Source organism: Sander vitreus, chromosome 9 (assembly GCF_031162955.1).
Source record: "Sander vitreus isolate 19-12246 chromosome 9, sanVit1, whole genome shotgun sequence".
NCBI classification, from domain to species: Eukaryota; Metazoa; Chordata; class Actinopteri; order Perciformes; family Percidae; genus Sander; species Sander vitreus.
In genome coordinates this window covers 16,137,809-16,165,747 of record NC_135863.1, presented here as the reverse complement: position 1 = coordinate 16,165,747, position 27,939 = coordinate 16,137,809, and the positions used below count along the sequence as shown (strand labels likewise).

The 27,939-nt window shown below is 40.6% G+C and overlaps 3 protein-coding genes across 4 annotated transcripts; 1 reads left to right on the top strand and 2 right to left on the bottom strand.

The window, feature by feature from the left end:
• Positions 1-3,422: 3,422 nt before the first annotated feature.
• timm44 (translocase of inner mitochondrial membrane 44 homolog (yeast)) lies at positions 3,423-10,777 on the bottom strand. Of its 2 annotated transcripts, none has more exons than XM_078258923.1 (13): positions 10,731-10,777; positions 10,154-10,258; positions 9,416-9,619; positions 9,241-9,321; positions 8,961-9,110; positions 8,617-8,753; positions 8,070-8,155; positions 6,908-7,000; positions 6,318-6,442; positions 6,015-6,065; positions 5,721-5,810; positions 4,995-5,105; positions 3,423-4,259 (listed from the first exon to the last, which is right to left on the bottom strand). In XM_078258923.1, the coding sequence occupies exons 1-13, from the start codon at positions 10,758-10,760 to the stop codon at positions 4,140-4,142; spliced, it is 1,383 nt and encodes a 460-aa protein (XP_078115049.1). In that variant the 5' UTR covers positions 10,761-10,777; the 3' UTR covers positions 3,423-4,139. The 2 variants fall into 2 exon arrangements, with proteins under 2 accessions (XP_078115049.1, XP_078115050.1); XM_078258924.1 differs by having other exon boundaries at positions 9,416-9,595.
• A 277-nt stretch (positions 10,778-11,054) lies between these two features.
• hnrnpm (heterogeneous nuclear ribonucleoprotein M) lies at positions 11,055-18,590 on the bottom strand. The gene is made up of 16 exons (XM_078258922.1): positions 18,349-18,590; positions 17,417-17,598; positions 15,776-15,828; positions 15,063-15,070; positions 14,793-14,886; positions 14,455-14,700; positions 13,995-14,148; positions 13,831-13,880; positions 13,673-13,742; positions 13,215-13,331; positions 13,072-13,128; positions 12,662-12,730; positions 12,465-12,566; positions 11,748-12,331; positions 11,600-11,651; positions 11,055-11,504 (listed from the first exon to the last, which is right to left on the bottom strand). The coding sequence occupies exons 1-16, from the start codon at positions 18,411-18,413 to the stop codon at positions 11,341-11,343; spliced, it is 2,067 nt and encodes a 688-aa protein (XP_078115048.1). The 5' UTR covers positions 18,414-18,590; the 3' UTR covers positions 11,055-11,340.
• A 1,122-nt stretch (positions 18,591-19,712) lies between these two features.
• dmap1 (DNA methyltransferase 1 associated protein 1) lies at positions 19,713-26,937 on the top strand. The gene is made up of 10 exons (XM_078258921.1): positions 19,713-20,146; positions 20,345-20,436; positions 21,031-21,226; positions 21,470-21,628; positions 21,753-21,920; positions 22,132-22,317; positions 23,203-23,274; positions 23,929-24,001; positions 25,022-25,374; positions 26,176-26,937. The coding sequence occupies exons 1-10, from the start codon at positions 20,051-20,053 to the stop codon at positions 26,233-26,235; spliced, it is 1,455 nt and encodes a 484-aa protein (XP_078115047.1). The 5' UTR covers positions 19,713-20,050; the 3' UTR covers positions 26,236-26,937.
• Positions 26,938-27,939: the final 1,002 nt, after the last annotated feature.

Below are 27,939 nucleotides of genomic sequence, written 5' to 3'. Positions count from 1 at the left end.
GTTTTGCGCTGGAATTGTCCTTTAACATTAAATTTCTTTTGAGTGTCCTTATTAAGAAAACTTGACATTAAACAGGATGACATGTCAACTTGTCATGACCAAGACAACTTCTGGTAATGTCACTTTGATTAATGTCAAGTTGTCATAATCAAAACAACCCAAACAATGTCAACTTGTCATGAAAAAAAACGAATCATAACATACAAAGTCATAAACGTTTATGACTTGTTCATGACAGTGTCATGTCACGATTATGTCGATACCTTCAAGTAAAGTGTAACCCTGAATTCATCAAAAAGGCACCTGGGGAAGCTTTTAACACCATTTCACAGACTTTAAGGTGTTTGCTAAATTCTTTTATGACGTGGGATTTTTTGTTCAAGTTCATCCTTGTTGAGCTGCGGTCACTCAGCTTGCTAGCCCTGCTGCAGCTGCCAACCTGGATCCCAGGCCACGACGGGATGTCAACACTCACCAGTCAAGTGAGAGAGTCTAAGTGACACTTCTGCCCTACTTCCTTGGGACTTGACCTAGCACTACTTTTGTGTGTGTGTGTGTGTCTGGGGAAAGACACATACATGTGAGAATAGCCTGCTCTTGGCCAGCTGCATGGCTGTAACCTTTTTTTCCACCTCGAGTACCAGTTCCCAATCACATATATACAACAAATATTTACTTGGAGAAACAAATCTCACAAGTGCCTTCCCAATGAAATAAATGCCTCTTTAATAATGAGGAAATGTGTAAAAAGTTCAATGAAATAAAACCAATAAACAAAATAAAGCCTGAGGGTCTTAGTTTAAATAGATAGATTTTTATTGATCCAAAGGGAAATTTCAGTGTTGCAGCAGCAAAATATCAGACACACAGCACACATACAGAATATACCTGAAATAATAGGATACAATATACATTAAATAATAATAATAATAATAATAATAATAAAACAAATAATTTAAAATATATACAAGTTGGGAAATAAAAATGTACAACTGTTTAACTAGTATTGATAAAGCTGTAGATAAACCTATTGTGCAAGGTGCACTTAGTGCAGTTGTGATATCAATGAGTCTTATCTAACACTCAGTGATGAAGTATTAAAAAGTTGAATTGCCTGTGGTAGGAATGATTTCTTGTAGCGGTCCGTGTGACATCGAAGCTGTCGGAGCCTCTTAGAGAAGGTGCTCCTCTGTTGGACCAGTGTGGGGTGGAGAGGGTGGTCGGGGTTATCCATGATAGATAACAGTTTGTTCAGTGACCTCTTCTCCACCACAGCTTCAAAAGTGTCCTGTTTGCAGCCAGTAACGGAGCTTGTCGTTAGACAAGCAAAAACTCAAAGCACAAATAGCAAAAAGATCTGCCCTGATGCAGGTGTAAGGCTGTTCTATAACATCCACTCAAGCTAGGTTTCACCATGCTCAAAATCACCCTCAACCAGTAAAGGAAAAAAGACAGTAAAATAAGTCTTAAAGTGACCTAAAGACCAGCGGTTCCACATGACAATATCTAAAGCTAAGTAGCTAAACTGGGTTCTGCATTAAATTAAGGAATGATCAGAATGCCCCGTGAAGACATGGTGTCGCCACACCATGATTGGCCAAGAGTGGAAATGCACCAAGCTCCTCTCAATTCCTATTTAGGAGCCAGTCCCCACACCCTGCACGGCAGGTGATCTGAATAACCCTCCAATCAACACAGGGCAATTGGCAGCTAAAACAAATTGGGAAAATGGAAATACAGCCAGTAAATAATACCATACAGCAGGCCGTATAATTAGTTTTAAGGTTTAAATCCAGGGATTATTTGGGAGGGTGTTTGCATATTTTCTCTCATTAAGATATACTTTACTATCAACAATTTTCCAATCCCTATCGTTACAGTATAGATTGAATCGCTACATTCCAAGCATCCAGACTTTTTTGTCTAATGACATTTCAATTATGTTGTAACACTGATCAACTTTATTGTTAAGGCATTTTTGTCTCAGGTTGACCAAAATCTATTTGCCATTAAAGCAGCAACATTTTAAAGGCAAGCTAATACCAATTTATTTTTTATACAGTATCCAGGTTTAGTTACATGTTTGCCTTCCAGGTTAAATGTTGAACATTTCCATGTGCAACACCCCGCATGTTATTACCCTGCTTCTTATGTCTCAGGTGTAAAGCTTTTGAATGCAACAGTCAATAAATTAAAAGAGCCCCTTCTGGAAACTGCACCAACAGGAAATAATACACTCTTAACTTTAACTAAAGGTGACAAAATATTTAGCGCAAGCTGATTATCACACTGCTAGGGAGGTACAGAATGTAATCAATCTAAAGTCAACTCAATGTAAAAGACTGTGGTGCAAACTCATAAATGTATGAGTCACATCTTCTCTTAGTCAGTAGGTGTCTGATAGAATCCAGCTGACTACATTCCCCTGTAGTGAATTCTCCAGGGTGGCTCCTCTGAATACCTGCGTTGTGAGCTGTGTGTGTGTGTGTGTGTGTGTGTGTGTGTGTGTTTGTGTGTGTGAGTTGCGGGGGTGCATCCTGAGCGATGAACGCTACATTGGGGAGCTGCAACCTCAGCGCAACTCAGCAACAGAGAGGATCCATCATCCAGGACAGCCTTGGAACAGTGGAGGTGTTGGTCTACATGTACAGATAGATGTACAGTACACATGCAGACATACATAACGTGCAAGTTTATATGCCACCCCCCCTACCTTCACACCCAAGGCTGCTGTAATCAATCCTGCTGCATGCTGCTCTGCATCCCACCGTCTGTACTGAGCTGTCCAACTGGACGATCAACAGTTACTGTATCTGTGATCGCATCTTCTCATCTGCACCCTCTGACGAGGCTGAGGGATTATTAGGGAGATTGGGTAAATGGGTGCCATTTAGCCTTTGCAACCACCATTATTTTATTTGTCCAAGAGAGGCTTGGGTTGTTGATTGTAGGCCATATAGCTCTGGAGTGTAAGGCAACGACACAGCACATTGAACATGTGGCAGGGATTTATAACCCTCCACAACACTAAAAGTCAAAGCATGCCATCTGAACAGAACTGTATGAATGCACATAGTGTTAATGTCAGGAATGAAAGATGAAGGTATTGTCCCCCAGACCAAGGAGGCTGTCAGAATTATGTGAAACTCGCTACAATCCAGTTTACAAAGGAAGGTAAATTTCACTCAAAGCAAATGAGTGCTTTAGCTCTGCTCTGGAAATACAACTGTTAAAAAAAAAAAAATCACTCAGAAACAGCATTTCTCCCAAAGGAAATATAGCGAACACTGAAGTCCCACCTGAGGATTTAATTAAAAAATATTAATTAGCTACTGCCCTAGAATGAATCATGTGATATCCTCCAGATCTGAAAAGAAGCTTAACCATTTGCAGGGTATATGGTTCAAAATACTTTATAGAAATTCTTAAATGTCTGCTAGTGTGAAAAACAGGGGTCAACTTTATTTTTCATAATAAATATAGACTCTCACATATTAACAATTACAGTGGACGATTATAATACAAACAAGGACCTAGGAGAGCACTGATTGGCTACAACACCACCAAGATAACATCGCCTCAGAGAGGAAGTGTGAGTGAGTGAGTGTGTGTGTGTGTGTGTGTGTGTGTGTGTGTGTGTGTCTGATGGACATAGGAAGTGTGGCAGAGACGTCTGAGATTTGACTCACTGCAAAATCAGTTTCCACATTTCCTTTTCTCGTATTCATAATAAATGTTAAATAACTTAATGTATCCCTTAAATGCTAACAACGGTTGCCCTTACACCATACAGTTACAATAAATGGACAGTCATACAGGCATTGCAGAAAGTAAGATGAATTAGAGTTGTTGGTAGTCTACCGCCCCCTAGTGTGAGCCAAAGGAACAGTTAGAAATAACTCAGGCATTTAAAGAAACCCAGTGACTGAACCTTAAGACAGTGAAGTAAAAACAAGAACGTGAAACATCTAGCGTTTAGCAATACTACTCCACAATATTTCTGTTGTGAAGTGAGCCCATCTCCATGCCCCCCCCCCCTCCTTCTTCCCAGCCAGCTCCAGGGCCTGTTCAGGTACAGTATGTTCTCTCTCTGAGTGCTTTGTTTTTTTGTTTGTTGCTTTTGTGCGGATCAAAGAGTCTTAGAGGATCTGCTCGGTGCTAGAGGCAGAGATGTCAAGTAGTCTCCAGGCAGCATATGGGTTGAGCTCCTCCTGGTCTCGACACAGAGCCCACACGTACATCATCCGGAGCACTTTTTGCTGAAGGGAGAAAAGCAGATGGATACACTTATTCTTAACTGTTCAATTCTTCTTTATCACTGTAAAACATAGAAGGCACGCACGCACACACACGATTTAGACAAATCAAATATAAACATATTTTGTGGTTATGTTAGCCTTATGTAAGCCATGTCTGAGACCATTAACAGACAATAAAGTAGTAAGGAAGATTCAGCTACACAGAGTGAAGAACAGTGAGAGTGGGTGTAGGAGACACTTAATACTGTAGTCCATAAGGGCAGAGTCTGTCAGTTAATGTCCAGACATTTGGATCCAGCTGATAAAACAATTCACCCACCATTAATCCTCTTGCAGTAGTATTTTAATCTGAACATTGAGCAGATGCCAGCAGCATGGTACTGAGTGGATACCTTGACTTCTTTACCAATCACAGGTGTCCCTGAAGGGCCTTGAGTGGACAGTACGGCTGACTTTTAACCAATAAAGCTTTATTCTGGGTCGTGGGTCTAAATAAAATAAAAGCCATGCCCAAATAAAAAGTGGCTTAATTGTCTTATAACATTCTCTTGGTGCATCATTTATAAGAAGTTCTTACACTTCAAGTTTTGTATTATTTCTAGAACATTACACACACAAAATGCAAGTGGTGTTTGTGTATTTATCCTTGTGTGTGTGTGTGTGTGTGTGTGTGTATTTATCCTTGTGTGTGTGTGTGTGTGTGTGTGTGTGTGTGTGTGTGTGTGTGTAACTTACAGGGTCTCCCTCCACCACCTCTCCTTTGGTGTTTCGGATCACCATGACCAACTGAGCCTGGAAAGTTATAATCAGCACGGGACCCTGGTCCATCATTTTCCCCATGGCCAACTGGAGTAGAGGATACACACATACTACATACTGAACCAACAAACTTGATTTTTAGATAGCATTCAAGTATTAAAAAGGAGTTTATCATGGCTCAAGAGATATCTAAAAATATAGAAGTTATGGTTGATAGAGACAACTTAACTTAAACACAGTCTGAGAACTATATGTTATTTGTTATATTGCAGGTGCAAAGCGAATAAAAAAGACAGAAGAGTAAGACAAGTAGTATCTATTATTTATTTATTTAATTTGTATAGGAACAAGTATGTAGCATAAACCTATGCCACACATCACAGCATTTATGGTCTATGCTAATTTGCAATGCAATTAATCCTTAATTTCTTTTTTTGAATACAATTTAAAATATGCTCACCATAACCTGCTTCACTTGTTTATGACAATTTAGGTGAATTTGTTTGTAAAAATATTACAACCAGCAACTATCATCTAGATTACCAGCTATTGGCCTGAGGCCAAATGTTAATATTAGGAATTTTGAATACTCCCCAAAACACCTGTATTAATTGCAAACTAATGAATTACTGGGATTTAGCAAAACCTGGGAGTGGCGTGCTTTATTATTAATCTTGTGTGGTGTAGTCTGGAGAAACTTACATCAATATTGTCAATGTCCAGGATCTTAGAGTGGAACTGAAGTCCCATGGCCTTGCCTTGCTGAATTGGGTGTGCCAGCTGGCTGTATGTCTACACACCCAATATGGAGAAAAAGAAGAGAAGACATTATGACTAACATTTCATAAAAAGCTGCCCACCCAATATGTGTACCAATGTCACCAATGTGCTCTGTGAGCATGGTGGTCATTACATTTCAGTAACAAGAAAAGCCTATGGTATCTGTGTTTCAGCATTTCAAGCTGTCAGTGTGTCCGCGTGTGAGGAAGATCATACCGCTTCATAACACCAGTCCTTCAGTATCTCCAGCTCTCCTCTGATCATCGCCTGAATGAAGACAGAGCACACATGAGAAACATCTGAAAGGGTAAATCAAGACCTGATGACAGAACTTATGTTTTATACATCTATGTGGACATCCTGATCTGTATCCCAAATTCCTAATTACATCTACTTCAATGTTGCATGACAATAAAACATTTCTTGAGATCAGGCATTTGTCTCAAGTTGATTCAACATTTCTCAAATGAACTAAATGAAACAGACACCGGTCCCAGCATTGTTTGCAGTACAACTTACCTCCAGTATATTGGGGATGATATCTCGTTCACACTGCTTGAGGAAAGAATCTTTGTCAAAGGATGGGTCCGCCTTCAAAATCTCTGTGAGTACTTCAGACATCTCTGTCTTAGAAAACAGCCCGCCTAAATACACATGAACAGGGACAGGAAACACATGGCATTTAGCAAACAGATAATGAGCAGCAGAACAGACTGTGGCCAAGTAGTGACATGTATTTTGTGACAAAAGAAGTTTGCTTCTTGTATGGTGTATTTTTCTGAGGTAAACATGCTGATATCAACCTACTGCTGGATTCATAACATGTCTTACTGAAACTACACAATCTGGGCCATTTACTTACCTTGCTTCTCAATCTCTCATCTCATGTTGTAGAATATATACTGTAAGTATATATATATATATATATATATATATATATACACACATATACATACACACACACACACATTTATATGATACGAATCTTTACAGAATTTATAGGTAGCTGTAGATAACGTGAAGTACACACAAGCATTGTTTCTTCTGTTATCACTTGATTCGACCTCTCAGTGTGATTAATGCAGACGATTAAACCAGAAGTCTCTCACCTATGATGTCAGTCATCTTGTCGGTGACAGCACGAGTTGCTCTGATGAGGGCGTTGTCACTCTCATCATACTTCATCTTCATCTCAAAGAACCCTGCAGTGAATGTACGAATGAGACCATGTTAGATTTTAAGTTGAAACACACACACAGGTTTGATGATGTCCCACTGGACACCTTCAACAAGCAATATCCAATGTGCTGGGGTTCAAGAGGCAGGGAAGTATCTGAGCTCCGTGCTCCATTGCATTTAAAAACTTCAGTATTTCACAGCACTGAATTAAAATCCTTTAAACATGACATATACCATGTGTTGCAGTGTAAGATATATTGTGCAGACACAGGTTATCAGTAAATGAAGTCCCATATTACCAATTCCATAACTGGAACTACAGGAGGGCAATTCTTTTTCTGACTTAAATCAGCCCAAAAAATGATCTGCCGTAGATTTATCCAATTACTGAAAACTTATGTTGTATTTAGGATGCAGTAAAAAGTATTGATGCTGCAACAACAGCTATCTTACATAGCTACATAGCTGAAAATCTGTTGACTGTGCCAACTGTAATCCGGGTGATCTTTTTCACCTGCCCAAACATTATTAATCATCAACGTTGTTTCCCAAACTAATGTGCATAATGTTGACTAAATCAGTAGTGATGTACCTTCGTTTTACACACTCTCCAACTAATCCCTTAGCAGCACCTTCTATTAGCTGACTCTTTCAGAAAATGCCTATAGGTGGAGCCTCATAAACTTGAAGGTTAGTAAAGTGTTCCAAGACATCCAGGCTTACAAGTTTTAGCACTTGGACAATTTTGCCATTGATTTATCAATCTCACCAAAGCTGTGCAAAACCCACAACAGCAGCATCACATGCAGGACAACCTGGATGATGTGCATTTCCCCCAAACTCTTGCAAACTGTTCAACTACGCCCACCATGTTGTTGCTCTAATTACAACTTGGCAATTAAATGGGGGGTGGTCTCCATTTATGACTAATTTCCCACATAAAATTGCATATTTAAAGCCTCTTTATGCTAGTTGCCTTGGCTCCATATCACGTACTGATCATGGAACAGAACACTTCTGGTGCACTCATTAAAAGCTGATTTTAAATTAACAGCCAAGGATGCATACAGAAAGAGATCAGTTAGTACTTACTGTTAAAGACCATATTGTTGTCTTTGAAGTCCTTCCACTGCTGGTACCATTTTGAGTCTTTGTGGAGCACCACACCCATTGCTTCCCTAAAGAACACACAAAGTAAAGCTTCAAATAGCAGGAGGGAAACTGTTGAGCTCCTGTTGACTTTCTGCGCTCATGCTGACCATCACATTTAAGCCAGAAAGGCTAGAACAATTAACTAAATGTAAAACAAACGATTGGGAGTACTATCAAAGTTCAGCTTTGAGAATTGTACCACCCATTTTAAAACACAGTATGACCACAGACCACTCACCAGTTTCTCTTCTGGAAAACTTCTCAGCAAACTGTAATGTTTTCCTAATAGTAGTTCAGATAAGGTTGCTGAGTCTCTTGGTACCTGACAAGATGAGCTTCTCAGCTCTCACAGTTTATCAGCTTTGAGTTGCTGTCACTTCCTGTATTTTTAATAAGGACTAGACTGTATGAGGCCATATCAGCCATCTTTGAACATGAGGGGCGTTCCCCTCTCAGTATCAGGGCAAAGCAGAGGGCACTCACGTACTCGTTGGCTTCGAAGACCTTGCTGCCATCCCCTGCCCCCTTAGAGGAGAACTCACTCCTCTTCCTGAGTCTGGCAGGAGGCCGGTAGGGGCCATTGTGACCCAGGTCACCAATGTCTTTTTTTACACTCTCCATGCCCTGAAAACAGACGAACAGGTAGCAGACAAGCTAATAAGTAACAGTATTCAGGTATATCCTTTTCAGGACTTTGTGTTCCTTTCAGTTTCTATGAATGTAACATGAGACATTATTCCCCTAACAGTGAAACAGAGACAAACAAAAACCAACGAATGCAGTTTAACTTTTGGTGAACAGGGAAATATATCTGCACCAGTGACTACATACCTTTGATATTGCTCTGAACGCTCCAGTCTTCCCCAACATCTCTCCACTTTTAGAGACGGACTCTGCTGAGGTCTTCGCCGTTTTGGCTGCTTCCTCCATTCCATCCTTGATTTTCTTCCCAATATCTGAACGGCTGACCTCCTCTAGCCCCTGTCCCCCCCACACACACACACCCACACCCACACACACCCCTTGTAAGGGTGGCTGGATCAACATGAATAGCATATCTATCATATGGCATCAAAAGAAAGGCCTGCATCTGATTGAGATACTCACTTACCTCTTTAACTGTCTCAGAGATGGTTCCCAACTTTTTCCTAAGAACATCGGAGGTCTTCACTGTTTCAGACTCTATAGTTTTCTGAGAAAAAGACAGGAGGGGCATTTGCAAATCTAACACTAGCTTTTCAAAATAATTGGATAGAAATGCTGTATTTGTGTGGCCAAATACTAACAAATTTCCTTCGAGCTTGTTTCAATGCATCTGACTCCTCCAGTTTTTTAGCCTCTTCCCGGAACTTCTTGATGTTGTCTTTCATTTCTTTATTCTTGTTAAGCTCCTGCTTAATGTTTTCCAGAAGCTCCCCCAGGAAACCTTTTCTGCCACCGCCTCTCTCCCCTGACAAATGCCTTACCTGCAGAAGGGGTGACCAAGGCACCTTGTTGGTATAAATAAGAAACAACACATACGATTAATTTACTCCAAGCACGTCTGGAGCAGTTCAATTAAACTTAAACTTATGACCTGCAGTGGAGATGTTCCCTACTGCTCAAAATGCCTTGGTAAACTTTAGATAGAAAACAAGTATGATAACTTGCAAAGACAGCAGGAGCACATTAGAATGATAGATATGCACCGTAGCAGATTTCATGCTAAGAGCTGTTTCAGCAAACGTGTGCTTTCTTCAGAGCTCTAAACAAGAGCAGGACTGTATTGGTTTTAGCTTTTTATAAACTGGCAACTGATTGCGTGTTCATTTTGCTAGGTTACAACAATACTATCCAAAAACCAAAACACAAATATAAGTCTATCTTTTTTTTTTTTTTTTAAATAAAACTGCAGGGAGATGTGTTGGGGTTGACAGCATAATCCAACCTAAAACCAGAAAACCGCTCCACAGATAAAAAAAAAAAAAAAAAAAAAAAAAAATAAACAGAATATTAAAGTAATAGTTTATGTCAGGTGTTCCTACCTGTGAAGAGCATGTGAGGACCCCACGTATCCTGTAAACATTGGGTATGTTGTGAAGTAGCAGGTAAGAGGACGGGAATGCCACCAAGCCTCTTCTTACACATATCTGGAGACAGACATATGAAGTCACCCTCAAACTTTAGTAGACTTCTTGATAACCGCGCAGCTACTGACAATCACACGTCATTGATAAATCAGTACTACATGAGACGTAATATAGCTGAAACGTCGTCATTAATGTTAGAAGAAAAGGAGAAAATAAGTGATTGCGTTTATAATCAAAATATAGTCAATTATAATGCATGGTGGGGGAGTCAGAACATGCAGCTAGATACCCAAGTTGACATTTTACTTGACTTCGTCCTGGCTTCAGAGTTCAAACGCCAGCTGGACGGCTTACTATTCAAAGAGCTAACTTAGATAGCGAACGGTACGTTAGCATTTTGGTCAGAAAAAAACAAAACTCACTTCCAGTCTCTAGTGAACATGGTAGTTTAAAATATACCGTTGAAGTTCTCCCCTTACCATTTCGTGGGGTTTAAATGCTGATATCTAACCTACAAGTCCAAAGCACTCACCTGATAACACTGACACAAGGGGGTCGCCATCTTGAATGTAATGACTGACCTTTCATTTCCACTAGGGGGGGTCTTGAGCGCTCATTTGACACCAGAGCATATCCTCCGTGCGCTTTAACCCCCCCCCCCCCTTTAATTGGTTAAACTGGCATAATTTAACAAGTAAAACTGTCCAACCAAGTGTTAATACGGTATCAGTGGTATCAGTGTTAATAGCGTTAAGTACTTCAATCACAATAAAGCTGTAAATTGATAATCTCATTTTATTGACTGGCAAGTCCACCATTATTGACAGGCAATGCAATAACACAAAAACAATCCAAATATTTCAAATACTGAGGTTTATTTATCAAAACACCTTATAGAACAAAGGCAATGACAGCTGAAGCATGACAGAAAAAAAACTTAAAAATTTGGTCTCTAAAAAAAGTAAAATTTAAGCAAAAACTAAAACACTCCCAACAATGTCAAATCACTAATAACTTTCACTGTGACAAATATCTAACAAACCAAGTGAATCTAATATGAATGTGCTGAAGGGCAATTCAGATGATAGAGCATTTGGACATGTGGACTAAATTAAATGTCAGATGTAGCACAAACAAATAACTTATGCATTCCTATCAATCCTAACATCAATTTCTCTTCCATTCAGCCGATAGCCGTTCATGGTCCGGCAGACGCGCTCAGCAGTTTCAGGGGTGTCGAAGCGAACCACACCACAGCCCTTGGACTTGCCGTTCTCCATCTTAATATCAGCATACTGAACCATGCCTGCAGAGGGAAGAACACCAATGTTAGAAGTCATCTTAAATGTAAAACAGCAAACAATAGTTAATTTGATATTTATAAAATAAAACTACTCTTACCGCATGTGTTGAAGGTATCCTTCAGCATCTTCCAGTTGAAGTCAAATGGCAGCTGAAAAAAAAAAAATTCCAAATTTAATTTAAATCATACGTGAGAAGATACCGATCAAATTATTAAAGCCCAACTACCCTGCAGATAAATACTTACATTTCTGACAAAGATCTGGCATCCCTTCCTGACATTGCCTCCCCCAGTCCCAGGCCCTCCAGCTCCTCCAAAGGAATTCCCACCAAATCCACGATCCATGTCAGCAGAGCGATCAAACTGACCACCAACACCTCCAGACCCCATCCGATCCATGCTAGAGCTCATGCGGTCGAGGCCACCGGAGGGGAAGCGCTCAATTCCTCCAGCTGAGCCGATGCGGTCAAAGCTGCTGGCCATTCTGTCAAGCCCGGTGTTGCCCATGCGATCCATACCCATTGGGGAGCCAAAGTCCAGGCCAGAACCCATGCGATCCAAACCAGACGGGCCCAAGCGTTCAAACCCAGCTGGGCCGAGGCGGTCCATGCTGGAGCTCATACGGTCCAGGCCAGGTCCAAGCCTGTCCATACTGGGCCCCAGCCGGTCCATCCCCGAACCCATCCGGTCGAACCCAGAACCTAGTCTGTCCAGGTCAGACCCACGGTCCATCCTGTCCATGCCCATCCGGTCCATCCCTGCCATGCGATCCATGCTGGTTCCCAGGCGGTCCATCCCAGAGTTCATGCGGTCCATACCCAGAGAGTTTCCTTAAAAAAAACAAAAAAACACACACAACAAAAAGTTATATCAAGCGTCTAAGCTGAAGTGAGCTTTACATCTGATGAGGCTTAACAGAGTAGTTATCAGAGGAATTTCAAACAAAATCCTGAAAATACTAACCCATTCCTCTTTCAAAGGAGTCTCCAAAATTATTGCGAGACATTCCCATTTCATTCCGCCCAAACTCCCTGTCAAAAGCACCACCAATCCCACGGTCCATCTCTGACAATGCAAGAGATGAAACCATTAGAAACATCCAGCAAAACGTGAAAGTCTTCCACGCTTGCTTTGGAGTGCTTAACAAAAGGTCTTCTTACCGTTCATCCTGCCCATTCCTGAAGAACCAAAACGATCCATGTTGTTCATTCCTCCAAAGTTGTCCATTCCTAGAAAAGTGAAGAAGAGAGTCTTAATATCAGGAGGGCACAACCAGAGACAGGTGGACAGGCTAGGTATAGAAATCTGGTGCCTGACACCCTTTGTCTGGGTACGTGAAATATAAAATTGACAATTTATACAACATATTCCATTTTGCTGTGCTCCACTGTTAGGTGGTTTGTGACAGAATTAAAAACTTTATTGCAAATGTTTCCCAGTAACATTCTTTAAAAAGACAAATTATACCATGAATTGTTGGAAAGAGGAGAGTTGAAAGTGTGGATTTTGCAGTAAATTCAGTAGTTGAGGTAAATACAGCAAGGGCTACTTTAAAAACTTCTGTACATACCACCTCCGCCTCCTCCCATACGTCCTCCCATGTTGCCAAAGCCCATTCCATCCATTCCTACAAAAAGGAGAAGAGTAATCGTAAGCAACGGATTCACTGGCGTCTTTTATTCAAGGTTTAACAAAAACACTGGAGCTAGTTACCTCCAGGGCCCATGTTGCCCATTCCTCCACCACCTCCTCCTCCTCCTCTATTGAGCTGGTTAGCATCAATGGGCTGGCCACCAGGTCCCAGGCCCAAACCAATACCACTCAGACCACCTGGGCAGACAAAATGGCTACAGTAAGACATAAATAGGAACTATCCACAGTATTATTCTTCTTTGGTATCAAAACTGCTGAGCTCAAGGCGTGCGAACCACTGTGAAAGGTATATTTAATATCAAAATCTTCAGTACGTCATAGTTTAGCTTGGGCGACATGTAAGTGGCCAATAAACAAGTGTCACTGTTGCTACCAATACAAAGAAAGATCACAGATGACGTTCTGCACCAAACTGAAGTAACCAGCAAGGATACTGTGGTTATAATACTGAACTATCCTGAGTCATTTAAAGTATTTTATTTATTTATCCCAGTGAAGAAAGCTACGTGTATACTTACGGGGAAGAGCGGCAGCAGCAGCAGCAGCTCTGTCCGGTGGTCCAAAATCTTTGGGCAGGGACTTCTCATCCTGACAAAAGCAAACAAATGCATTTAGACTATGCGCTCCAAATCATAATGTGATCCAATGTACAGTGAGTGAGCTTTAGGCAACATACCAGTTTGACGTGCATGACTCTGTTAAATAACAGCTGTCCATTAAACATAGCTGTGAAACCATTTAGGAAAGCGTACCATAGACATTTTGAAACAATGATTCTCCTGAACTAACAGTTATGCATACACAAATGGATCCCAATTCAACGTGTTTCAAAAAGGATACAGACAGCTTGGACTGCTTCAATGGGCATATCAAATGTAACTGTGCCCATGCCTCTGCTTTTCCCATCCTTGTCTTCCAGAATGTCAGCCCTTACCACCATTCCCGCCATGCTGAATACCTCTTTCAGCTTCTTCCAGCCCACTTTGTAGTCAAGCTGTAGGGAAGGAACAATGTTAAGAGATAGTTACTTGTTTATCCACAGGTAAGGCAAAAAGGCAGACTATACTAACGTTCTCACCATGTTCCTACCAACAATAATACGGTTTGATTCAATTGCCAGCTGTACACTAATGCTGAAACTATTAGTCAGTAAAGTCGTTTATAAAATAAAAATACTAATTATGTTTGGGCAACAATTTTGAAGATGTATTTGCTGCTTTGCTCCCCCCATCACTTAATTCCATACATTGTGTTTTTTGGATAGTAAAACAATGAGAGAGAAAAACTCTAAAAGCCTCACATTAGCCACAAAGACAGTGCTGCCAATCCTTCCAGCCTGGAGACCATGGATGATCTCATTGGGGATGTTGGGGTTGTTCATCAGGCTAGGAGGAATGTTGACCATGGAGCCATTCGGTCCAGGGCCCATTCGATCCATGTTCATGCGATCCATTCCACCCATTCCGCCCATTCCGCCATGGCCTCCTGGAGGGCCTCCACCTTGAGCCTTGTTGATTTCTCTCTGAGCAATCACACCATCAGGGTCCTAATAAAAAGCATGAGACTATGACTCAAGAAAATCCACACCTGACATTTTGATCTCATTGCTTCTCTCTGGTCAGTCTAGATGTGGCATACCTCTTTCACTTTTAGGGGTCGTCCATTGAGGTTGTGCTTGTTGACCTTCTCCACTGCTTTCTTCATTAGCTCTTCAGTCCTAAACTCAACAACACTAACAGAAATATACAGTATATCATGTGAGAGGAATCAAACAAACTCCTAGATCTTTAACATAGACACTGGTGCACATGTTTCCATTTGGTTAACTTAAGCAGGATTGTAGCATTCAGTTTTGTCAATCTGAAGAAGCATTGACGCAAACAATTGAAAATGATAGAGACAACTTACGCACAACCCTTTGTTGATTGAAGACACCAGAACAGGCCGCACCAAAAAAGGAGTAAAGAATAATTTAAATTAGTAAAAGCAATGGTTAAAATAGATGTTTTAATAGATAAAATGTAAGCAAAAAGAGAATGTCATGCACAATCACAAGTTCAACACCACACAAGCCTATCGCCTTGACCACAACTCTGCTTTCAAATAAAATTACAATTTTAAGATCTCATTTTATCCCAGTCTCTAACACAATGCAGGCAAGTCTGGTGAATATTAAAATGTATCTTTCCCAACATCCAAAAGGGCAGGTAATCCACAGTGAGATAGGATTACTAAGGTATTGACGTTTCCAGTAAAGCAGTTCTGCGGAATGAGTTATATTTAACAACCATCTAACAGCCTTGTAACAACCGCTTGCAGAGACCCCTTTAGTTCATGAGGAGCAAATCCAGCAACCAAAAGGGAGATACTGCAATCCCACAGGATTGGCTACAAAGAAAGCTGAAGTCCTTTTATAAGAGCATCAACCCTCGAGATGACCTCAAGTCAGTGCCACTGACGACACCAAATAAAAACACGCCTCCGGCATGTCACCATCTCACACACTCCGCCAGGTTTCTGAAGCTGAACAATTCCCAAAAATGAAAATAAAGACACCAAAGCTGACAAACACAGGTTTGTCTAGGATTATTCATGTTTTATTTGTATGTATTTGCACTTACCCTCGATTTGCCTTCTGCGTCCATTAAGTGTTCCACGTACGTTACCTCACCCACTACAAATCAGATTCCAGAGACGACACACACCAAGGGGAGAGAAGCCGAGAGAACAATGGGGGTTTAGAGCAGACACACAAGTAGGGCGGCCGGTGACAGTGAGCTCAGACTGCCAGTCCTGCGCCTTCCCCCAGCACCTCAGCAGCAGCACAATATGGTACAGGTCTACAAAAAGCAAGCTTGGGTCTTTTAAATAAAATAAGACTTCTTAGCCTGTCCTTGTTGGAATTCCGAAGCACCAAAAGCAATAGACTGAGGACAACAACTGTTGAAATGGCCATCAGCCTGCCTATTTGGATATAATTCCGTGAACACCACCTTTTCACCATTTCATTGCAAACCTGTGAATACTTTGTCAAATATCTCCATTTTAAACATCAGGCCAATGCATCAATACATTCGCCCATCAACTGAGCCTAAGAGGAAACCTACAGCTATACAAATTTACCATAATCTTAATGAAGGCAAGCTCTTAGTGGAAATAAACTTCTAACTGCAAACATGTTCTTAAAAGTGGACCTGTTCCTTAAAACGCACAATATCCAAATTTTGATTCAGCGTCGACCACAGCCACGCCTTCGTTCCAGATCACGTGTCTGTTCAACGAATGGACATCAGTGACCAAACCTCTAGAGACAAGGACAGTGCCTAAGAAGTTGCTTCATTTTGTAGACCTGTACCCCAAAGAAATCCCCAACGCATAGCCGTGTTTGGCACAACATGGAGATCTGCTGAGAAAACATTTGCTTGTCAAGGTCACACCTAAAAGAGAAAATGCAATTTAACTCCACAGTCAGTTGTCATAAAACGAATACGAGGCACTCCTTCTGAATAAGGATTGTGCCTTTAACACATGCTTTAACTTCAAGTTAATGCCAATTTAGTGCATTACTTATAATACATCTAACGCTTTCCAATACCCCATAACTACAAGTACTATCACATGAATAACAGCACATGTAAATCCATATTGTACATTTAAGAAACCACTTATGCCTAATCCCTGCTAAAAGTTGCTGCATCACAAATTATTTCATTTGACAGGTCTCCAAATGTTTTACATATTTAGAAATCATGAGAGCTCATGTTTTTACTGTTAATTACATGTTGCAGCTGAGAGCAACTTGTCCCTTGTTTCTTGGCAAGCTCATTACGTTACAGCAATGTACTGTATGTTTTTTCATGGGAAAAAGCATCTCAATGTGTCGCACATGATCCTAAGCCATTGGATTTTTCACAATAGTGGACCGGATTTACACATGTACAACCCCCACTTCACAAAAACCACAATAGGTTTTAGTAATCTCGATGAAGAATAAATGTTCAGTCTAACATCCAGGTTCACAGCACTTGTGCAAGTCTGCAGCAACTCCTTTAGTTGACAGACAAATGAGAGGGACCTCATCCAAAACCTTTGTTCCAGATAACTCTCACGAGATCTCGAGCAACATTGTACAACTTAAGTTTCTGCACAAATTCCCAAAAGCCCTCCAAAGCTTCAGTGGTCAAACAAAATGACCCTGGATGCTACTTTTTTTTTTTCATGTCCAAAACTGACTGAGTCGATCCCTTTTCCAAACACCTTACCTTTTTCTTTCATCAGGTCTTTGAGAGCTTGCCATTTGACATCATATGGAATGTTGCTGACAAAAACGCGGTATCTTTTGTTCACGTTTCCATAGGGTTCGTAGCGCCCGCCTCCACCTCTTTTCTGGGGCCTCTCCTTCCTGCTTGAATTGGACTCATGCTTGGCTTTCCCATTCACTTCTCTGTAGAAGAGATAAATTCATAGTGAGTAAAAATGCTTTTATAAGTGAGCACAGAAAAGTACAGAATTAAGCACGATTTTGAGAAGTGAATTCAAAAGCTAAAACGGCAGCTACTGAGGACGCATTATATTTACTGTAGTCGGACAACGAAAAAAAAATATATTATTTATTTTATTGACAATACGGTTAGTGATATTACTAAAAAAATAAAAAATAAACTGGTAAAGGCAAAAGGAGTATTATTTAGACGCATTTACAATGGTCTGAACTATCAAGAGAATTGCACTTCCGCCGCATGGCAAGGCCGCTCTTTGGACACAACGTTAGTAGGCCTGTATTACGTTGTTACTGAACTAACGTACATTATTTTAACGTGTATGATTAAATTGCAAAAGCATATAAAAGGAAACCAGAGTTAATTGACAATGTAGCGTTAGCTAAGTAAACTGCGTTTAGATACTTTAAGTTACGTAAAATTGATGGGATTCTCCCAGTAACGTTAACCATAAATAGACGGGTCCCAAACATGGCTCCGAACAGCAAATACACGCATAACGTTGATCATAACGACAAACTTTGCCGGCCTTATATTATTGCCTCATAACAAGGATTCAACCAAGGGACATAAACATTTGTAATTAAAGACTGGTTGACATTCCCTTGGATCTGAATCATTACGGCTAACTATGTAACTGTTAGCTAACGTTAGCTGATGAACACCAACAAAGAAACGTTGATGAATGGACTTACCCCGGCTGCTGCTGCTGGCCTGCTTTCTCGGCCACATTAGTGTTTTCGGCCTGCTCGGTGGACATGTTATTGTGCAGTATATTGTCTTGCTAAATTAAACTGTGTTATCGAAGACTATATTATTTGATAATAACAAGTCAATCGCTTTCAAAACGGACCTTGGTGAAACAAAAAAACTACGCCGATCACCTCTGCGACACCAGCTATGAAAATGGCGGAGAGAGCAGTGTGAGCAGAAATAGCGAATGCTGGGATTAAACCAGGGATAGAATGATCTACATCCGGTGTAAAAGTACAGGTCATCACAGCACAAAAGGGATTTTCATAATAACAGCGCCCGGAATGCTACGACTACGCTTCCATAGAATGCAGACAAATATACTAACGTAAACATTAAAACGTGTGTCAAATAAAAATTTATTTAGTTTGAGTGTGTTTTATTTATTAAGAAAACACCGTTGTAAATGTCACAATTTACGGATTGTTAATAATATGTCTCTTTTTTTACTGTTTTGAATGTCATGTCATTGTTTTGTATGCCTACAACTAACAATATCGACAGTTTCAAGGTAAAACTTAAGCTTGTTGTGTTAAACCATATGTTAGTTTGAATAAATAACCCAACCCAATTTGGGTCCATTTTGACCCAGTGATTTTTAGAATGTAGGCTATGGGGCTAAAGAGATGGGCTTCAGCCATAGCCAGCTGAGTACGTATACATACATGACTCACAAGACTAGGCCAAATATTTAGCAGGTTTGGATGTTGATACCGTGTCCTTTGGGATGCTGGTGAGGTATCAGATACATTTCTACAGTAGGATTTACACTGGTAGGCCATGCAGCTATACGTTCAGGATCAAAGTCGTCAAAGCATGCCATGACTTTTAATTCTAAACTTTTTTTTAAGGCACTATTTAGTGCCTTATTTGCCTTACATAGCATTCTCTGGAGGGCAGTATATATATATATATATGTTAGTTTGAATAAATAACCCAGTATATATATATATATATATATATATATATATATATATATATACATATATATATATGTGTATATATACACACACACACACACACACACACACACACACACACACACACAAATAATTAGGCAATTAATTAATTATGGCTACTCATTTTGTGTTTGATATATATATTTCTCATGTACCGATGATATTTTGATTTGAATTTGTCACATTTTCTATTTTTTATTTTTATTATTTTACATACTGCTGATGTACCTATTTTCTTTAAAAACAAGAAACAAAAAACGTTCTTGTTTTGATTTATTTGAAAAAAAACAGAAGAAGCTGCAGTGCAGCGCCAGACCTCACGGGGGCAACAAACAATTATAGAGTAGATCAGTAGCCCAGCGAACCGGAAGTAGCAGTGTCGGTTCAGTTGCTAGCTACTCACCTAGCCTCAACAATAGCTCGTGAATATTCTTAATAACTGTCTCTATAGCTTTCACGTATGGTAGAATCGTTAACTGTAATATACAAATTTCACAAAATTGTTACTTGGCTGTATGCGGCTCTGTGTAAAGTTAACGTAGCTTACAAATGACAACGTTAGCCTTTAGCTAGTAGCGTAACATTCGTTGGACAGTAACGTTACCGCACTGAAAATGCGCATGTGAATGAAATATATTTACGTTTCACAGGTTGTGAGAAGGGTTAATTAACAAGATATTAAGTCATGTCTACTGGCGCTGATGTCAGGGATATTCTGGAGTTGGCCGGAGGAGAAAATGACGGTCCCATCAGCAAGAAAGATCTCATCAACTCAGACAAGGTGAGAGATAATCATAAGATACCCGTAATTATTCATGTCCCATGTTAATTCCCTAAATTTGAACAGGCTGTGGGATTCAAAAACACAAAGCATGCCCTTCTCACAGCAACACATTAAGGAGATTATGTTGTTATTATATACGTATAGTATTACCAGTTTTCTTGAGACAAATAACCAATTTTTCATCACCTATCTTAGAAAAAAACCAAGAAGACAACAGAAACGCTGACCTTCAAGAGACCCGAGGGAATGCACCGAGAGGTCTATGCTCTGCTCTATTCAGATAAAAAGTATGGGCTCCTTTTGACTTTGTCTTAAATATATATATATATATATATAGTTACCCGTAATGTTTTGATTCAAGTCCTGTGTGTCATAACTGCTTTACTTATTCTTAAAGCTATGAAGTTGGATGAGGAAGGGATCGGAATGAAAATGAGAAGTAGGAGCGTTTTCTTTTCATCATACATTCAGAAAAGGAAGGGAAAAAAATAGTTGCCTTTATTTTTTAGTGTGTGAATCAGAAATTAAGACCAATGACAGCCCAGTGAGTGTCATGTTCACCCATTCAGTCAGTGGAAGGGTTCATGGTAAAGCCTCACTAAAAGGGAGAGCTTGTTCATTTTCTATTGTGCAGCTTGTTTTGTATGCTGCCTGTGCTAGTCATATTCAAGGCTAACAATTTATATTGTATATTCCTGCCCTTGGGCTCTCTGATCTTACAAACTGCAAGGGTGTCTGTTTTTGTTTGTTTGTTCTTTTGTCATTTATATATGCTGAATATCCTAATTGAGTTGGTTCGATTACAAAATAGATAAAGCAGATTGTCAACATATTTTGCACCAACGCTTTAACAAAGACTTTCTTTACCTGTTAATCCCCAGAGATGCACCTCCTTTGCTGCCTAGTGATACTACTCAGGGCTACAGGACAGTTAAAGCCAAACTGGGCTGTAAAAAGGTGCGTCCCTGGAAGTGGATGCCCTTCACCAATCCAGCTCGCAGGGATGGGGCTATATTCCACCACTGGAGACGTGTGGCAGAGGAGGGCAAGGACTACCCTTTTGCCCGCTTCAACAAGGTAGGGATGACTACAGTCTCCTCCTTAGTCTAACCACTTATTTCACACAAACACAAAGGATTTTTACAGCTACCCATCCTCTGTTATCTCCTCCTTTTCAGATGTATACATTCATAATAATAATAATAATGCATTTTATTTATACAGCGCTTTTTAGAACACTCAAAGACACTTTAAAGAGTTTTTTCAGTTATTCATCCTGATTCACTGGATTCTCTCTGTTCTCTTTGTCTGCCTTCATAGTCAGTGCAGGTACCAGTGTACTCTGAGCAGGAGTATCAGATGCATCTCCATGACGATGGCTGGACTAAAGCAGAGACAGACCACCTGTTTGACCTGTGCAAGCGCTTTGACCTGCGCTTTGTAGTTGTCCATGACCGTTATGACCACCAGCAATACAGAGTAATTACTCAGTCACTTATGTACAGCACTCCCGTTCTCTTTCATCTGAGGATATAATGCAAAAATCATAATGCTGTAAGTTAAAACACACATTTGTAGTGACATTTCCATGTATGTTTCTCAGAAACGTTCTGTGGAGGACCTGAAAGAACGATATTATACCATTTGTGGTAAGCTGACCAAGGTGCGTGCAGCTACAGGGACGGAGCCCAAGATCTACATCTTTGATGCCGGCCATGAAAGGCGCCGTAAAGAGCAACTGGACAAGCTCTTTAATCGCACACCTGAACAAGTTTGTACCTTTATAGTTTGATTTGGATTCTTATGTTATGTTGTAGCTTTCATAACTTAAATATTGCCCAGCCAAGACAAACCAATTATAACTGCAGTTATTAATGCAGTAATGCCTTGTGTGGAAAAAAGAAAACAGATTAGCCAAAGTTTGTAAGATATTTGCCAGCCTTTTGAATATTAAGATCACACTTCTCTTGTTTTTCCTGCAGGTGGCAGAAGAGGAATATCTTATTCAGGAGCTAAGGAAGATTGAGACAAGAAAGAGAGAGCGTGAGAAGAAGGCCCAGGATCTGCAGAAACTCATTAAAGCAGCTGACACAACCACAGAGTTAAGGCGAGCCGAAAAGAGAGTTTCCAAGAAGAAACTACCACAAAAAAGAGAAACAGAAAAACCGGTATGATATGCACTCATACAAAAGGAGCGAAGTAAAGCACAAGCCAACCATTCATACCTGAGAAATGTTTACCAGCAAACTAAAGCATCATTAGAGGGAAAAAAAAAAAGTTTTTTTAGTTTTAATTATTGAGTGGGCAACCTTATGATAGTGCTTATTCAAAGCAGAAGTATACTGAAATAAGAGATTAAAGGACAATTCCAGCGCAAAATGAACCTAGGGGTTAATAACATATGTGTACAGAGTCAAACGTTCTCTGGGACATGTTTTCATGCTAATCAAATGTGTCTCTAACAAGCTACCACAAACCGGTGGTTAGCTGTCATTTTATACCACTAACAAGGCTCAAAATAGCACCACACTTCAATGGTAGCATAATGAGGGTCCCTACATGTAAACCAAAGCATTGAGAACTTTGTAAGTGTACAGACAGTTTAGAAAGACAGTAGCGTTCATGTTTACATGTGGACGCCATCTTGGAAAACAGTCATGAGCAGTCGAACACCGTGCAACCAGTAACATAGCTCAAACACGTTCGTGATTCGACTGCTCATGACTGTTTTCCAAGATGGCGCCCACATGTAAACACGAACGCTAATGCTAGCGTTAGCAACTAACCACTGGTTTGCAGTAGCTTGTTTAAACCTAGAGATCCATTTGATTAGCATGAGAACGTGTCCCAGAGAACGGTCGACTCGGTACATATATGTTATTAACCCCTAGGTTCATTTTGCGGCGGTATTGTCCTTTAAGATTTAGCTCAGTCTCAATATTTTGAGGGGGTCTTGTGTCTCAGTTTGTGAAATTAAGGCCTGATCTATCCCATAATAATTATTTAAATATTTTCTGTCCAATGTTTTATAGCAGTTATTTCTTTTTCTTTAGGCTGTTCCAGAAACAGCCGGAATCAAGTTCCCTGATTTCAAATCAGCGGGAGTCACACTGCGCAGTCAGAGGGTGAGTATAGCTGGATCATATTAAGGTATTAAAACTACAAGTAGTATTCCGAAACGCATCTGCAACGTAAAACTTCCCTTTGACTCTCAAACACCGGTGAGGAACTTAAAAGACCAATCTCAAACAAAGAACAAACCTGCAAACTACAGTAGTTATAAATAATCCCACATTTTAAGAACTTATATTTCTTTCTACTGTGCTGACATTATCCATCAATTAAGTATGTTTATACCACTATTAATATCAAAACCATTTTAGCGAAGCTTGACCCTGCTGTTGATGTATGTGAGAAACCAGAATGTCTGACTTGAGCTAGCTATCTCTCATTAGCACTGTGATGATTAATTCTGTTAGTGACTTGCTAATATCTTTAAGACCTGGCAAGGGGACTCTTATTCATCTTCAAGACTGATGAGGAGTTGCCGCTCTCTATGGGAAACACATTAGCATGGCTAAAGGAGTGGAGTACCCCTCTAGCTAATCAGTCAGACAGAGTTCAGTGGATAAAGACATTTTGATCTGGCCTGCTGAAGTGCATTTCATACGAATTAAAAGCACTGAGATGGAGCTGTTTGTCCTAATATGCCGGCACCTTAAATCACACCCTTGTGTGTGTTGGCGTGTGTGTGTGTCTCTCTGTGTGTTGTGATTCAGATGAAACTGCCAAGCTCTGTAGGCCAGAAGAAGATCAAGGCCATTGAGCAGATCCTGCTAGACCAAGGAGTGGGTAAGTGTGAATAAACATTAGCAATCTGCTAACATTTCTAAGTTTTACATTTTGAACTCTCCTCTGCAACAGACTTGCGCCGGAAACACACTGCACGCCGAAGCGCCGTGTTGCGGACCTATTTTCATTTCGGCGCCCCTTGTCATCCAATCTGTCCGGCCACGCCGGCTGCGATCAGGCGCGGAGCGGCCGCGCCGACCCGCGTGCTACGGCAAACATTTTGGCGTCTCCTCTATTTCTTCTGCGAGCCGCGAACAAATGTGTCAAGCCAGGCAGGTAATACAGGAAGGCCACAGTGCAGCTGGATACTTTACAAAATAAAACAAATTTCAATATAAAACACCCAGGTTTATGGTGATCATTGCTGTCTTGACTTAGCTGTGCCTACAGCGAGACATGCAATCACGCACACACACACACACACCGAGAGAGAGAGCTTTGTGACCGGTGTGGAGAAATGCGCGTCTGGTGCACGATTAGGCACAAATCTAAGCTTAGTGGCGTTTTCGTGTGCAGGATGTTTCCGGCGTTACAATACAAGGATCCTAAATTAGGTATTTGGTGGTCTTGGTTTGAATAACAATCGTTTTAAATTAATATTCTGTCATTTTTTAAATGTATACAAATAGAAAAGAGAGCAGTGTGGTTTAACAGCAGTAAGCTTACACATAGGAGCTATTTCTTGGCTAACACTACCTGGGCACAATCTAAGATGTCCTCTACTCATTTTGAAGTTGTCTGATGACATTGGAGGGTTTTAAAGATTTGGCTTCTCATTTGGTTGTACCATACTAAGGATACTGACTATCAAGGCTTTTGGAAACTCAACAATCTACACTATCTAAGCTGCATACTGAATCAAAATCCCTTTACCGAACAGTTTGGGACCAATACATCCATCGGTTACAGTACACCATCGTCTTCTACTCACAATTGTAAACTAATTTTGTTGTGTTTTCATCAAAGTGCTTTAATCTTATTTCCATTCATCTTTGCCTTTGTGTCTGTCTGTGGATCCAGATCTTAACCCCATGCCCACAGAGGAGATTGTTCAGATGTTCAATGAGCTGCGTAGCGACTTAGTGCTGCTGTATGAGCTGAAGCAGGCCCACAGCAATTGTGAATACGAACAACAGATGCTGCGTCATCGCTACGAGGCCCTACTGAAGGCTGGCAGTGGAGGCGGGTTTGGTGGAACTATAGGGGCTGGACCCCCAGCCGCAACACAGGTTGGAGAACTCAATGCCACCAACAGCACTACAGCATCCACCCCAGGGGGTGAAGCTCCGTCCTGGCCCAGTGCAGACGACATCAAGGTGGAAGCCAAGGAACAAATCATTGATGTTGTAGGAGCACCACTTACCCCCAACTCAGTAAGTCTGTTTAGCATTGACCCAAACTCCTGAACCTTTACCAAAAATGGACTGAAGATATCTTTTCTGTTTTTAAGTATTTTGGACCAAGTCCTAGTCAAACCTAGTCTGGTTGACACCAGACCCACTCTAAAAATTTAAAGGCAGTTAAGGCAATGGCCACTCATATTTTTGTTACATTTCTTACAGTGAATGTCGAGTGCTGTCTGTCATGATGGCATGTCTTTCATTTTGAATGTCAGAAGAATACAGATTTATAGGATAGAAAGTAACCTCAGACTCACGCATCATGTCACGCAGGCTTGTGACATGATGGACAAAAAACTTTAACTAAATGAAAGGCAGTTGAATGCACACGCACAACTTAAATAATTAGGTTCAACTTCAGTTTTAATAGTTAGATTGCACTCAGTGCATGAACCGTTACATATGGATGACAGGTATGTTTTCAGTCATGTCAAACGGTCTTCAGCAGTTAAGATCATTTAGATAAATTGAATGGCAACGTTTCGGTACTAGACCTTCATCAGGAAAAATTTTGGCATTTTTGGCATTTTGCCTGATGAAGGTCTTGTACCGAAACAATGCCATTACATTTATGTTTATGTATTTGTAAGGTAGACAGTGTGCGGGAGTTTGTTTGCAAATATGATAATCCTGTCATTAATTAAACAGCATTCTTTATTTATGTCCAGCTTGCTCTAGAAATGGCCGTTGATTGTAAACTGGTGAAATACTCTAATGCCTGTTAGGAAATCCCTGCTAGACTGTCATGTGATTGTTTTGTGTGTCACATTGCAGCGCAAACGGAGAGAGTCGGCATCCAGCTCGTCTTCAGTGAAAAAGGTGAAGAAGCCTTGATGAGCACGAGAGCACCAGCTGGTACACGGTGGAGGACAAAGGACCGTGTAAGTTAGTCTGGTCATAGCGGAGACGGCCACAAGTTTTATGGTTGGACAAGAGGGACACGGGAGCAGGACACAACATTACGTAGAAAGACACACATACACACACACACACACACACACACCCCTTTTCACCTACCAGCAAGACTTCTTCAACCCCTCCCCATCTGGCCTGCCTAGCATCTTTGTGACAAAGGCAACAACTGAGTGACATTTCATTCCATTACTGCTCGTCTCCCTTCCTCCACCATTGCTCAGCCTTAGATGAGGCAAGATCAACTGTAAATTGCCAGGCCGAGCTAATCGGGACATGGGGAAGAAGGTGGGAATGACTGGGTAATTGAAATGAATTGGAATGAAAGAAGAGACTCTGGGAGTGGGAGGACCTTGAGCTGCAATGCTCATTTGACCCATCTGAGGGTTTTTCGTAGGCTAATCATGCCATAGTGTTTACTGGAAATGTGTTTTTGTGTGAGCCTGTAGTACCCCCTGTAGCAACCCAGAGTGTGTCTCGCTCTCTCTCTCTGATGGACGGTGGTTGCAGCTGCTGTCCATGCTCATTTCTGACCTAATGGGGCCGACTTGTGTTGTTTGTCCTCGGGTGACCTTGAAGATGCTTTAGTCAACGATTCAATAAACCTCATTGTTTTTTTGCTTACTGCGTGTTATGCATGTTTATGCTATAGTAGTCACCTTTCAAGCGCTCTTTCTCAGATGAGATCTTAACTTGGAGGTAATTATTGTTGAATACACATTTGCCAGGGAAATTGTAGGATCAAGACATTCTTACCTTACCTGTCATTTAAGTTAAGTGACAACTAATGACTTCATTAATATGATAATTAAGCAGTGATCATTCTTAGGTTGGCACAGCCACTGAAACTACATTAGGTTCCCTCCCCATAATATTGCTAATTGCATGTCAATTATGTCGTTTAGTCTACTTAGACATTCATTTCTATGCTAATTTTGTCCAGAAGAGGGGAGTCATGTGATCTAGACTGTGTATTTATGTATCTGTAAAGATGTATACTTTGCAAAAATGCAAGTATTTCAGGTACTGCAGTCTGCCATTTCCTGGGGTCTCTTGGTCTATAACCAAAAAACGTTCATTTGGGCAATTCTAATGGTTTTTGGATTACAAATGAAGGTGTTGAACGTATGATCTTAACTTAATATGCAGGTGCAATTTTGTCAAATAATTTATTCGGAAGCAAGGAAATAGTACAACTTTTTTATTAAAACTACCGGTATCTTTGGTAAAGTCTTGATCCTCTTCAGAAACCTTCATTCCTAACTGTCATGGGTGAAAACATTCTACAACATCCAGTGGAGGCTGCATCATCACTACAATCAAAACATCTTCATTTACTTCTCTAATAAGCTCTCTAAAGTTACAGGGATAAACCCATCCACACACTGTAGGCCGTTTGATTGAGAGAGAGAGGGGAAAAGAGTGAGAGAAGGCAAGTAAACATGGGTAAAATGGATTCTCCGTGTCTATATTTCATGTTGAAAATTGGCTCATAAATCCAGTGGTTTGATCTATGGAACCCGTCGTTGCTTGAAAAAAACCTCCGTAAATGTGTAATTTCTCCCTTGACAGAACACAGCCGAAAGGCTATCTTTCTTTTGCTTCCTCCTCCCCTCCCTCTCCCCT

Bases quoted from the DNA above. Each gene is read 5' to 3' on its own strand.
- timm44 (XM_078258923.1), bottom strand. From the start codon at position 10,760: ATGGCGACCCCCTTGTGTCAGTGTTATCAG. The intron at 8,754-8,960 runs GTATGTAGTCAC...GTCTGTTTTCAG, and splicing joins CGTTCAGAGCAATATCAAAG to GGCATGGAGAGTGTAAAAAA. The intron at 6,066-6,317 runs GTAAGTTGTACT...GTCTTCATTCAG, and splicing joins TCATCCCCAATATACTGGAG to GCGATGATCAGAGGAGAGCT.
- dmap1 (XM_078258921.1), top strand. From the start codon at position 20,051: ATGTCTACTGGCGCTGATGTCAGGGATATTCTGGAGTTGGCCGGAGGA. The intron at 21,921-22,131 runs GTTTGTACCTTT...TTTTTCCTGCAG, and splicing joins TTAATCGCACACCTGAACAA to GTGGCAGAAGAGGAATATCT. The intron at 25,375-26,175 runs GTAAGTCTGTTT...GTCACATTGCAG, and splicing joins CACCACTTACCCCCAACTCA to CGCAAACGGAGAGAGTCGGC.
- hnrnpm (XM_078258922.1), bottom strand. From the start codon at position 18,413: ATGTCCACCGAGCAGGCCGAAAACACTAATGTGGCCGAGAAAGCAGGC. The intron at 15,829-17,416 runs GTAAGGTGTTTG...TCTGATTTGTAG, and splicing joins AGACCTGATGAAAGAAAAAG to TGGGTGAGGTAACGTACGTG. The intron at 13,332-13,672 runs GTAAGTATACAC...TTGTCTGCCCAG, and splicing joins TGCTGCTGCCGCTCTTCCCC to GTGGTCTGAGTGGTATTGGT.